General features: G+C 39.1%; 1 protein-coding gene across 5 annotated transcripts in view; it reads left to right on the forward strand.

The window, feature by feature from the left end:
* Nucleotides 1-13,022, forward strand: part of MTRF1 (mitochondrial translation release factor 1) — a 58,063-nt gene that overhangs the window by 15,496 nt on the left and 29,545 nt on the right. Inside the window, exons 2-8 of one of the 5 annotated variants that reach the window (XM_070578418.1) lie at nucleotides 2,532-2,583; nucleotides 3,305-3,767; nucleotides 3,915-4,035; nucleotides 5,630-6,055; nucleotides 10,526-10,617; nucleotides 12,295-12,376; nucleotides 12,577-12,684. In XM_070578418.1, the coding sequence (XP_070434519.1) occupies nucleotides 4,008-4,035; nucleotides 5,630-6,055; nucleotides 10,526-10,617; nucleotides 12,295-12,376; nucleotides 12,577-12,684 (736 nt within the window). In that variant the 5' untranslated portion in view covers nucleotides 2,532-2,583; nucleotides 3,305-3,767; nucleotides 3,915-4,007. Of the gene's footprint in view, nucleotides 1-2,531; nucleotides 2,584-3,128; nucleotides 3,768-3,914; nucleotides 4,036-5,629; nucleotides 6,056-10,525; nucleotides 10,618-12,294; nucleotides 12,377-12,576; nucleotides 12,685-13,022 lie in introns of those variants that run through there. The other 4 variants (XM_070578419.1, XM_008534359.2, XM_070578422.1 and 1 more) reach the window with 4 other exon arrangements.

Here is a 13,022-nt window from a genome sequence, read left to right on the forward strand (position 1 = left end):
TAAGGATAAGCATCTCTCCCTAGGCTAGGAACTGATTGCTGTGCTCACCTATGACCACCACCCAGCTCACCTGTGACCACCCAGCTTGAGACAACACACCTGCCACCCTGCTGTGTTCACCAAGACAGCAGATCTACCTGTGTCCATCAATCGCTGTGCTGACAGAGCAGTCTCTCAACTATTGTAAAAGGGACATTTCAATCATATGTGAAACATCCTCTTTGGGGGTATATAACCACTCTGTACACCCCACTTCTTTGGTGCCCTTTCTTCCTTCAGGAAGAAAGGCCCCGGGCCATGGTCCTCACATTTTAGCTCAGAATAAACCCACCAAAATTTTCGTTTATAGATTGGTTACAGATTATTTTCATCGACAGATTACTCCAAGTGGAAGAAGGCTCCTGGAGGAGGGGGACACAAATCATTTAGTTTCTCAAAGGGATACCAAGTTGTCAGTGCCCATTACAAATTCATTCAACAAAGAAACTATTTATAGTCAACTTTATTGTGAATTATTTCAGACATGGTAGCTCATTGCTAATTTAATCAAATTCTCTTTTTTTGTTTTTTTTTTTACTGACTCAACCTTTTTTATTACTATTTCTGGAAATTTTTTATCCTGTAACATATTAGACTCTTTGGAAGTAGAAGTTATTTCATTTCATAAAATGATTCCTGTGAAATCTGAAATTATCCATATTATTATTCACAATAATAATTTCCATAAGGCTTTTTCAGTCAAACATTAAAGAATGTCTTCGTTTCTTTTATAGCTTTCTTGTTTATAATAATACTCATCACAAAACTTCAGGAAATCTAGAATACTATAAAGAGAAAAATAAAGATTACTGATAATTCCACCGGACTTTTAAATATATATGCATCACGTATGTTATGGAATAGTTTGCTGAGTTTTTTAATGTCCTCTTTCACTTAACAATATATTGTGGAAATCTTTGCATGTTAACATATATAGATATGCCACATTATTTTCTTCCTTAAAAAATGGAGGAGGAAGGGGGCTGGCCCCGTGGCCGAGTGGTTAAGTTTGCGCGCTCTGCTGCAGGCAGCCCAGTGTTTCGTTGGTTCGAATCCTGGGCGCGGACATGGCACTGCTCATCAGACCACGCTGAGGCAGCGTCCCACATGCCACAACTAGAAGAACCTACAACGAAGAATATACAACTATGTACCGGGGGGCTTTGGGGAGAAAAAGGAAATAATAAAATCTTTAAAAGAAAAAAAAAAAAAATGGAGGAGGAAGCAGTATTTATAACACCAAGCATAAATGTCTTTAGGGATTTTTTTAAATTGAGGAATAATATACACAAAGTGCATAAAGTTTCATGTATATCTCAATAATTTTTTTTTTTTGAGGAAGATTAGCCCTGAGCTAACATCTGCCACCAATCCTCCTCTTTTTGCTGAGAAAGACTGGCCCTGAGCTAACATCTGTGTCCATCTTCCTCTACTTTATATGTGGGACACCTGCCACAGCATGGCTTGCCAAGCGGTGCCATGTCCGCATCCAGGATCCAAACTGGTGAACCCCGGGCCGCCCAAGCAGAATGTGTGCACTTAACCGCTGTGCCACCGGGCAGGCCCCTCAATAAATTTTTATGTATGTAAGAGTATTAGTCTGCTTGGGTTGCCATAACAAAATACACTATTGGGTGGCAGGAATTTACTTCTCACAGTTTTGGAGGCTGGAAAATCCAAAATCAAGGTGCTGGCAAGGTAGGTTTCATTCTGAGGCCTCTTTTCTTGGCTTCTAGGTGTTTGCCATCTTGCTGTGTGCTTACATGACCTCTTTGTGCTCACATGACCTCTTTGTGCTCTGTTGCAGGAGAGAGAGACACACACAGAGACCTCACAAGCTCTTTGGTGTCTCTTCGTATCAGGGCACCAATCCTATCAGACCAGGGTTCCACCTTTAGGACCTCATTTAACCTTAATCACCCCCTTAAAGGCCCTATCTCCAGTACAGTCACATTGGGGGTTAGCTTCATCATACTGAATTTGGGAGGGACACAATTCAGTCCATACCAGTAAGTCTTATTTTTTTAAGGAGAATAACTTAAGATATATATCTGCATACACAAATCAAAATACAGAATTAGAAGATTTCGTTGGGGCCAGCCCAGTGGCGCAGCAGTTAAGTTCACACATTCTGCTTCTCGGCGGCCCAGAGTTTGCCGGTTCGGATCCCAGGTGTGGACATGGCACCACTTGGCAAAAGCCATGCTGTGGTAGGCATGCCACATATAAAACAGAGGAAGATGGGCACGGATGTTAGCTCAGGGCCAGTCTTTCTCAGCAAAAAGAGGAGGATTGGTGGCACATGTTAGCTCAGGGCTAATCTTCCTCAAAAAAATTAAAATGTAGTAGGTAGAAGTAGATACCTTGAAGCAGGTAATAAATGTTAGATATTTACATTTATGGATAATTCTCCCTTTTACATATGTGGTCATAATCTAAAAAATATCCTGTAAATTCAATAATATGGAATTCTTTTCGCCTTTGCTTTTCAGGAAGAAATACTGAGGCAGAGAGATCAAATGACTTGTAAATGTGATCGCCAAGGTGTGTATCCCACTGAAATATTCAAAAAGACACTATGTTTGCATTTTCTTGGAACTGGTTATTGTTTGAGTTTTTAATCCTTTAATCAGTGGCTTACAAGCTATGAACTGAAGTTGATCCCCTAAATTCCGTAGTTGCATGCAACATCTATAAAATCACTAACTTGTGGATATATATAGTCTCCTACCTTTTGGATCCCCGTTACGATTTTTAAAAATACAAATTTATAGTCTCATTTAGTCATTAGCCATTTTCTCATGAAATGGAAGCTGAAAGTACAGCTATTAATATGCAGAATCCCCTAAATTTTTAAATAATGAGAAGGGGATCCTGATTAAAAAAAAATCAGGAACCACTGCTTTAGTGGCTCCATATATAACGAAATTCTTGTGATTTTACATTAATGTATTGTAAATCTTGACCTCTTATCAAAACTGTAGTGACTCTCCTGGGTTTGTCTGAAACTGAAAACCAAAGCTCCACCTTCGGCCCAGGGAGCAGAGCGCCGTTTCGGGTATAAACTACAACTCCCAGGATTCCTGGGCGGGAGTTCCTGGGAGTCGTAGTTCATTTCACACGCCGGCGCCGCCCCTCCCCTTGCTTAACCTCTGCGCCCCCGGCTCCAAATCGCAACCCACGCCTTCGGGAAAAGTACCCCGCGAGGTTGTCTTGTGAGCATTATTCTCGCTTTGCCATTTTTCTCTTTTGCTTCTTCCGTCAGCTCATTCTTATGCACGACCAAGGACGACTCCTCTGGAGGAGGGTCGAGACCGAGGAGGAGCCGGATCGAGCGTTAACCCGGAAGAAGTGAACCAGGGAGTAAAAGTGATCCCGTGTCTGTTGGGCGGAAATGTAGCGAGTTACAGAAGGTTCCGACCTCAGGAAGGAAAATTAACGTCCTTTCTTCTTTTTCTTAGGTACTCACGATTCATTTCTTTGTTCTGATCGTTAAAAAAGTCTTTTTCTTTCTCCAGTGTATTTTTTTTTCCATGTTGTCTCCTTGTGGGATCACCGCATACTGTATACTATGTCACTCGGTATGGCTTACACGTGCTGCTGTCGCTCAGGCTTAGTGTCAATTCTGACATCCCGATGCTGAGAATTGTTCCTAGAGTATCAGAGAAGTCCTGTTGCTGTGGTGGGTGATGGAGAAGACTTGCTGTTCTCGAATATAGATAACCCTAGTGAGTAAACGTCTTTTTTTCCTCCCTTAACATTGAAGTTCATGACCTTGAGTTACTCATTCTACTACTGTTCCTAAGATGGAAGTTTTATCTAGAAGTGTTCTAACAAAAATCTGTTTGCCATCATTTTATTCTGACCGTTTTCAGTTGGACACACCTCCTCTGATGTGCTTGAGACTAGAGGTAAAGACACACAAGCTTTTGCTGGAAGCCTGTAACATTCGTGGCTAGGGGCCCTTGATGCAGTCTTCCACAGTCCTTTCCAAGGGTGAGTGAGTATCTTAAAGTTCATTAGTAGAACCTGCAAACTTTGCAGATTTTAGAGACCATTCTGAATATTTTATTTCCTAGGAGATAATGATATCTAAATTAGATGTAGAATGATCAAATGAGCTAAAAGATGAATGCACCTCCTAGCATAGTAGGAACATTGGAGACAATAAAGGTTGTGATAAATTTTGACCCTTATTTCAACTTTGAACTTCAGGATTTTAGGGGCAAAGTATTTATTTTTATTTATTTATTTATTTTTTTTGAGGAAGATTAGCCGTGAACTAACATCTGCCACCAATCCTCCTCTTTTTTGCTGAGGAAGACTGGCCCTGAGCTGACATCCCTGCATGCCCATCTCCCTCTACATTGTATGTGGGACGCCTGCCGCAGCATGGCTTCATAAGGAATGTGTAGGTCCAGGCCGGAGATCCACACCCTCAAACCCCAGGCCACTGAAGCAGAACGTGTGAACTTAACCACTCCACCACCACCCCAGCCCCAAAGGGCAAAGTGTTTTTATTAGAACACTTTATCTTTTTCCTTTCTTAATGAAACCATTGTGTACTTTCATGAGCTCTTGATTATCTCTGTTAGAGGCAAGAGAACAGATAATGGTACACAGCCAGTTTCAGGTAACTTGTAATTTTTTTTCCTGATTATGAAAGTAATATGTGCTATATGTATAAAAGACTTAGAAAACACTAAAAAGTAGAAAAAATAGAAAGCAAGCAAAAGGTATCCATAATCCCACAACTACAGATCATCTTATTAACATTTTGGTATATTTCTTTTTTAATCTTCTTTTTTCAAAATACTGTGTACCTTTTTCGCATGCATTCCATATATTGTAGAAGATTCTTAAAACCTAATTGAGCTTATATTGTTTTGCATTCTTCTTTTTTCATTTAATATAATTATTGCCATTGTCCATTTTTACCGGACCTCCTACTTTCTTAGTCTGTGAATATTTGAAGTTTTCTTCCTTTAGGATCTCAGCTAAAAGGGAAGCACCTTTGAAGAGTGATTGCAGACTTGGGAATCAGAAGCCCTGAGCTCTGAATAGGCAACCTGCATCCTGGAATCAGCTCTGCCTCCTTCTGGCTGAGTGAATAATCGTGATTAAGTTACTTGACTTCCTTGGAATCTGGATACTTAAAGAATTAGATGAGAAAATAGTTAATATTTCCTTCAAACTTTATAGAAATCTATTACTATGTGAACCACCTAACGTTTGCATGATTATTTCGTACCTTTCAAGTTTTTTCCACACCCTCAATTCTAGATTCTGGATACTTTCTAGAAAATTCCTGATTTAATCCATTCTATTGATATATTTATTAATTATGCTCCTACTTATTTGCGTTAGCTAATTATGTATGTTGAGTGTATAGAAAACAGTGCTATCTTCATTTATTTTAATGTTATATTCAGAAGTTTGAAGGATTATCTTCCTTTTGTGGGTTATTGAATTTTGGGACCGTGTTTGGAGCTGGCTGAAGCAGTGAACTGAGGAAGATTTCTTGAGACTCCTTCCAGCTTTTATATCTATGGAGTTGATTTTTTTTCACATTGTGTTTATTATATTGCAGGTGCTGAGATGAATCGTCACCTGTGTGTTTGGCTTTTTAGACATCCATCTCTAAACGGTCACCGCCACTGCCACATCCATCCCCATTCTTATCAGTTTCCACAGATACATCTTGATACAAGACTGGTGGTTTTTAGACAAAATAGGAATCACGTTCTTCCTCGTCTATTAAATAAGAATTGGTTTAGGAGGTATTGTCATCAAGACACCTGGACGCTCTGGAAGCATAAAGCACTACGGAAATATATGGAGGAACTGAATAAGGAGTACCGGACCCTTGATCAGTGTTTGCAGCGTGTGTCTGCGAATGAAGGAGACCGAAGATCCTTGAATCGAAGGCATGCTGAGTTGGCACCACTTGCAGCCATTTACCGAGAAATTCAGGAGGCTGAACAAGCAATTGAAGAATTAGAATCAATGTGTAAAAGTAGGTAAAAGATACGTGTGTGTCTGCAAGTCCAGAATTGATTTTCTGAGTTAAAGCTTTATTGAACTCAGTCTTTTAAAAAGTTTACAAGTAATAAGCTCTACACTTAGAAAGGACAGGTCTCTATACTCTGGGTGTTGGAAGGATTTCAGCTACTAAAGATCAAGTCTAAGAGACCAGGCTCCTTGGGGTGATTGTCAAGAAGTTCTTAGGGTCTGGGAGACTGAGTATTGACCTTTTCAGAGGCTTTAACTTATTGAGCAGAGCTTTATTGAGCACTGTCCTGCAGGCCACATTCCAGGGACACAAAAATACAGTTCCTGCTCTGTCAAAGGGCTTATATGGTCTAGCTGTTACTTGACCACCCCAAAAAGAAACCCCACACCCTTTAGCCATCTTGTCTCAATCTCCCCTTCCCTACTAGCCTTAGACAACCACTAATCTACTTTCTGTCTCTATAGATCTACTTATTTCAGGCGTTTTATAGAAATGAAATCACAATATGTTGTCCTTTGTGACTGGCTTCTTTTGCTTAGCTTAATTTTTTTTTTTTTTTTTTGAGGAAGATCAGCCCTGTAACATCTGCTCCCAGTCCTCCTTTTTTTGCTGAGGAAGACTGGCCCTGAGCTCACATCCGTGCCCATCTTCCTCTACTTTATATGTGGGATGCCTACCACAGCATGGTGCGCCAAGTGGTGCCATGTCTGCACCGGGATGTGAACTGGCAAACCCCAGGCCGCCAAAGTGGAACATGCGAACTTAACTGCTGTGCCACCGGGCCGGCCCCTTAGCATAATATTTTTAAGGTTCATCTGTGTTGTAGCATGTATCCATACTTCATTTCTTTTTTATTGCTGAATTATATTCCGTTCTATGGATATACCACATTTTATTTATCCATTCATTGGTTGATAGATATTGAGTTGTTTCTGCTTTTTTGGTTATTATGAGCAAAGCTGTTATGAACATTTGTGTACAAGTTTTTCTGTGGACATAGGTTGCTGAGCCATATGGTGACTTTATGTTTAACTTTTTGAGGAACTGCCAGACTGTTTTCCAAAGTGACTGTGCCACTTTACATTCCACCCCCAGTGTATGAGGGTTCCAGTTTCTCCACATCCTCGCCAACCCTTGTTATCTGCCGTTTTGATTCTAGCCATCTTGGGGGTGTGAAGTGGTATCTTATTGTGGTTTTGTCTTGCATTTCCCTGATGATTGATGTTGAGCATCTTTTCATGTGTCTATGGGCCATTTTTATACCATCTTTGGATAAATGACTGTTTAGATCCTTTGCCCATTTTTTAATTGAGTTGTCTTTTTATTATTGAGTTGTAATAGTTCTTTATATTATAGATACAAGTTCTCCATCAGATATATGATTTGCAAAAATTTTCTCCCATTTTGTGGATTGTCCTTGGAAGCACCACAGTTTTTAATTTTGATAATGTTAAGTTTATCTTTTTTTCTTTTGTTGTGTGTGTTTTTGGTGTTATATCTAAGAAACTGTTGCTTAATCCAAGATCAAAAAGGTTTACATCTATGTTTTCTTCTAAGAGTTTTATATTTTTAGCCCTTACATTTAGGTCTTTCATCTATTTTAGTTAATTTTGTAGATGATGTGAGAGGTGTTTATTTTTAATTTTAGTATTTCTTAATATTGCTAGTGCCTTAATATTTTTTCTCTTAGGGAAATTTTTCAAAATATACCAAAGTTGAGAGAAAAGTACAATAGACTAATATAGGATTCAACATTTATTCAGATTTTGCAATTGGCTTTTAGTTTCTAGACTTTCCTCTGTGCTCTATCCTGTTTCCTTAGGCCTTGGACGTTAAGCAGTGTCAAAGCCAGTCACAGTTATAGCTGTGACGTCTTTGATGTCCAAAGCCTTACATTTTCCTGCCTTCTGTTAGTAGCACCACAAGTCTTTCAGCTACATTTAATGAGGATTATTTTTTAATATTTTGCATAATGCCACTCGAATTTATAAGTAAGTAGTTTTGGGAAAATGGCTTGCACATAATAGGAGCCTACTAAATGCTTTCCAAATTAAGTTGACATAACCTCTTTCAGCCTTGGTTATATCGTGTATAATATTAGTAGATTGGATTAGATTGTTTCTAGGTCTACAGTCCTGCTGTTCTATAATAAAAGTGATAATAGCTACATTTACTCAGTCTTACCATTTTCAGGCACTAAGCTAAGAATTTTACAAATATTATCTCATTTGAATGTTCACAATAACCTTATGAGGTAGGAATTATTAATAGCCCATTTTATAGATGGAGAACTGAGAGGTTAAAATGCCGAAGGTCGCTCAGCCAGTCAGGAGAGGAGCAAGGATTTGAACCCAATCAAGGAGGCTCCACAGCCTCTCTTCTTACCCACTGCACAATAATTTGACGTCCAATAGACTCTGCCTCTGTAATGTATCTTGCATGAGTCCGCTTCTATTCTTTCCACTAATTTGTATCTTCATTACATCTCATCCCAGATGATTGCAGTGAATTCCTAGCTTGTCATCTCACCTGCAGCTTTTCCAGTCCAAATACAACCTTAATCATTTTACTCCCCTGCTCAAAATTTCAGCAGCTCCCATTGCCTATAGATACAGATTTCTTGGTTTGCTATTTAAGAGCCTCTGCAGAGTGACCCCCGCCTCTCTGTGTAGTATAATAATTCCCTTTGCATATTCATCCTTCTAACCAAAATAGACAACTTGCCTTTCCCTGAATACACCCGTGCCATCCTATGTCTACGTCTTTGCTCACGTTGTTACCACAAGTTTCACCTTGATAAAGTACTAAGTATGGCTTGGGTGCCGTCCTTCGGTTTCAATCCCCTCTGTAGGACAAGTATGGCTGCCTGTCTCTGTTTCGTATTCTGATCCTTTGTGTAACTGTCTTAACCTCAGCCCCTTCCCCCATTGTCTGTTCCTCGACGACAGGGCCTGTGTCTTATCATTTTTATACCTCCTGCAGCACTGAACGTAAGATATGATAGGCTGTCGAATATTTGTTGATATAGTGAAATTGAATTAGGTTGAATTTTACAGTTTAGTAAATAACAAGAGGCCACGAGAATAATTTTATATGATTGATTGCAAATCAGAAGGTTTTTCTGATACCTTTGGCCAAGCAGATATCTATATTGAGTAATGGTGGCCTGGTTTCTGTTTCTGACGTATGTGCACAATGTGGGGCCAGTGGTGATATTCAAATTCTGCAACAGATGATCTATAATTACATTTTAGTGCAGACAGTGCCTTATCCAGGAAGCCTTCCTTAAGGGCTGAAGTCTGGTTTGGACCCCCTCAGTTATGCCTGCATGGCACTGCCTTAATTATGTATTGTAATCCTGTGTATGTGTCCATCTTCCCCACCAGCCTGAGCCACTTGAGGCCTGGAATTATGTTTTATTCATCCTTGTGTCCCCAGCAGCTAGCATAGTATCTGGCACATATAAGTGTTAAAATTTTGAAAGCATGAATGAGGCGCAGAGTCTCACCAGACCCTAATGACTTCTGTGACTAGAGAAGAGTTGTAAAGAGCCTTTTCTCTTATAACAGATTCTTCATTTCTATATTCTTCTTTATTATTATTAAGAATCAAAATTTTCTACCTCAGTTTTCAAGCATCATCACTGACAAACGGAGTCTCCAGGCACCTAGAGCGTGGAATCAAAGCTTATGGGCTCCACTGTGCTTGGTCACTCATTGTTTTGTTAGAATTCCATGGTTTAACTTTCTGCTTTTGAAATGGTGTGAAAAGGACCATTGTTTCCATAAAGCAGAGGTTACAAAGATGTGTTTTGTTTGACCCACATGATGTTTTTAAAAAATATTTATTAGGTATGAACATTTTGAGAGATTTCAGAATTTGAAGAAAATGGTGGCTCTGGCCATGCTAGTTTCCTCAGTGTGCTGAGCAGTGGCTGCTGCCTTTAGATAAGTGGTCACCCCAGTTTACTCCAAAACTTACATTGTCAAATCTCTTTGCTTAATCACTGCTTTCTGTAATTACTTATAGATAAGCAATCACAAATTCTTTGGGGCAAGATCCTATTTCTTTTCACACTAAGTTTTTTGGACAGTCTTCACAAATACTTAATTCTCTAATGATTCTAACTATTCTTTTGTATAATCTCTTGCCTTTTTTTTTTCTTTTTGAGGAAGATTGTCACTGAGCTAACAGCTGTGCCAATTTTCCTCTATTTTTTTTTTTATGTGGGATGCTACCACAGTGTGGCTTGATGAGTGGTGTGTAGGTCCGTGCCCAGGATCTGAACCTGTGAACCCCAGGCCACTGAAGAGGAGCACACAAACTTAACCACTATGCCACCGGGCTGGCCCCTATAATTCTTTACCTTTATAACTGAAATAAAACTTAGCAGGCAGAGATTAGGTAGTTTTTTAAGAGTTTCTCTGTGAGTATTTTAAAACTTTTACCATTACTTCTGTTGCATGTTTGTAGGTCTAAATAAACAAGATGAAAAGCAGTTACAAGAACTTGCATTGGAAGAGAGGCAAACCGTTGCTCAAAAACTCAACGCGTTATACAGAGAGGTATGTTTAGGAGGTAAACTGATCTCAATAGTGTTGAGAGAAAGGAATACTCTTCTTGCGAGACTACACTTTGTTGCTCATAATACCGTCCAGGGGCTGGCCCCGTGGCCGAGTGGTTAAGTTCGCACGCTCCGCTGCAGGTGGCCCGGTGTTTCATTGGTTCGAATCCTGGGCGCGGACATGGCACTGCTCATCGAGCCACGCTGAGGCAGCGTCCCACATGCCACAACTAGAAGGGCCCACAACAAAGAATATACAACTATGTACCGGGGGGCTTTGGGGAGAAAAACGAAAAAAATAAAATCTTTAAAAAAAAAAAAAAAAATACGGTCCAAAGGCCAGTTTCTTAAGTCTTCTCTTATGGCAAGCGATTAAGCTTGGTTTAGTGTTGTAATTTGCTACAGAATCAGATTGAAGAGATTGTGATGTCAAAGAATAAAACCCTGACACCCCCTCCCCCCCACCCACCGAGTAACAGTATTCCAAAGCTGAATTAATTAACTTGCCAGGCAAGGAGACATGCTGGTGAAGACATTTAGTTCACCGTGGGGAAGAGTCAGGGGGTCTCAAGTCCTAGAAAGTCGGAGTGGTTCATGGTGATTGTGTTAATTAAGCACTGAAAATCTGCATTCTGGATAAATTGGAATGAATTCAAGGGTATAGAGACAATGGATTAGCACAAGTCTTTAACTCTTAGCTTAATGAATGATTTGTCTAAAAGACAATGAAAAACACAGCACTATATACCATGTTACCCTCTGTCATACTTGCCTTCCTCCTGCCTTCAATCTGTCCTCCTCTGGGAATCCAGCAGAGGGGTTTATTGAGGGGTTGAGGGGGATGAGGTGGAAGTATCAGTTATTTTTATCATTGATTTAACCAGCTAATCAAAGGCAGAAGTAAGATGTCTGACTCTTAGCCTAATATTCTCTCCAACAGACTATATCATTTCTAGCAAAGATGAAGTATTTCAAAAATTGGCAGCAGGGAGAGTCATGACATGTAGGCACTTTTCATTTGATTTGAAAGGCCTTTTAGTCATAATAAAAATAAAATTACTTCTCTTTTCTTCCCAAGAGGGAAGTTGGTTACTTTCTTTGTTAGGAAGCCCCCTTTTTTCTTGTCATGGCTGAGAAGCTATTTGAGCCTCATTTGGGAGTCCTCAACATACCCTTTAAGCAGAGCAACTCTACTGAGAAGACGGGGCATGGCCTGGTATCTGCTGTCATTTATGGCAAGAGAGAATACGCAATCATATGTAAAAAGTCCTCATTTTCTCCAAATGGAAGACTTTCAAAGCTTTACTTCATTCATCTAGATGAAAGAAGCTTCTGTTCAGAACTAATTATAAGGGCAAAATCTGAAGGAAATTGAATGGAGCACTCTGAACTTTGATCTAAACTTCTGCATTTTAGAAAATCAAGATGATCTGATAGCATGGTAGAGAATATCCTGACAAGTAACTTCATTGTTAACATGAATTGATCACTTGTTTTAGGTCTACTTATTATAGCATTTCAGGACTAGACCTCATTGGGATGCTGTATGATTTTGTTAATTACTGATTTTTTAATATTTGGAGCTTTTTAAAAGTATACTGTTTACTTTTTAAAAGTAATAAAAGTATACCATGGAAAATATCTACACACCAATGCTGATTTTTTTTTTCTTTTTCAGCTTTTCCAGAGTCTTGTGCCAAAGGAAAAATATGACAAAAATGATGTTATTTTAGAGGTGACATCTGGAAGAACTACTGGAGGTCAGTACAATAATTTTATTGTAGATGATCTAAAAAAAATACTTAAATTTTAGCTTGATTTGACACACTGTAACTTTAAAAGCTTGTTAAATGTGTTTCACTTTGGAGTTATTTACTCCTTGTTTCCTAGTGGGCTTGTACCTCAGAATGGCTCTCTTAGAAATTTATGCTAACTAAATCTTTTTTGTATTTTCTTTTAGGTGATATCTGCCAACAATTTACCCGGGAAATATTTGACATGTACCAGAATTATTCAAGCTATAAACGCTGGAAATTTGAACTTCTGAATTACACACCAGCTGATTACGGTAGGTGTATTTGAGGATTTTGTCCATAGATGATGCTGAAAATTATTTTACTTCTGATCTTGATTAGAACCATGTTGTCCCATTTTTTAAAACATTTTATCTATTTCTACTAAATACTGTGACATAGGCTCTTCAATCACAGTGGCTTACTACAGTAGAGTCCTTAACTGGGAGAAGAGAGTGTGAGGGAGGGAAGGAAGAAGTATTTGAATTAGAGAAAATTTCCCTGTGGAGGACAGATAGATACTTTGCCTTGAAAATTCTTGTTCTCTGTATTCAAAGCAAAGTTATATTGAGGCTTTTACTCTAAAGAACATTGCCATTTTTGCAGTACAATT

This window comes from Equus przewalskii, chromosome 16, assembly GCF_037783145.1.
Source record: "Equus przewalskii isolate Varuska chromosome 16, EquPr2, whole genome shotgun sequence".
In the NCBI taxonomy this organism is placed as follows: domain Eukaryota; kingdom Metazoa; phylum Chordata; class Mammalia; order Perissodactyla; family Equidae; genus Equus; species Equus przewalskii.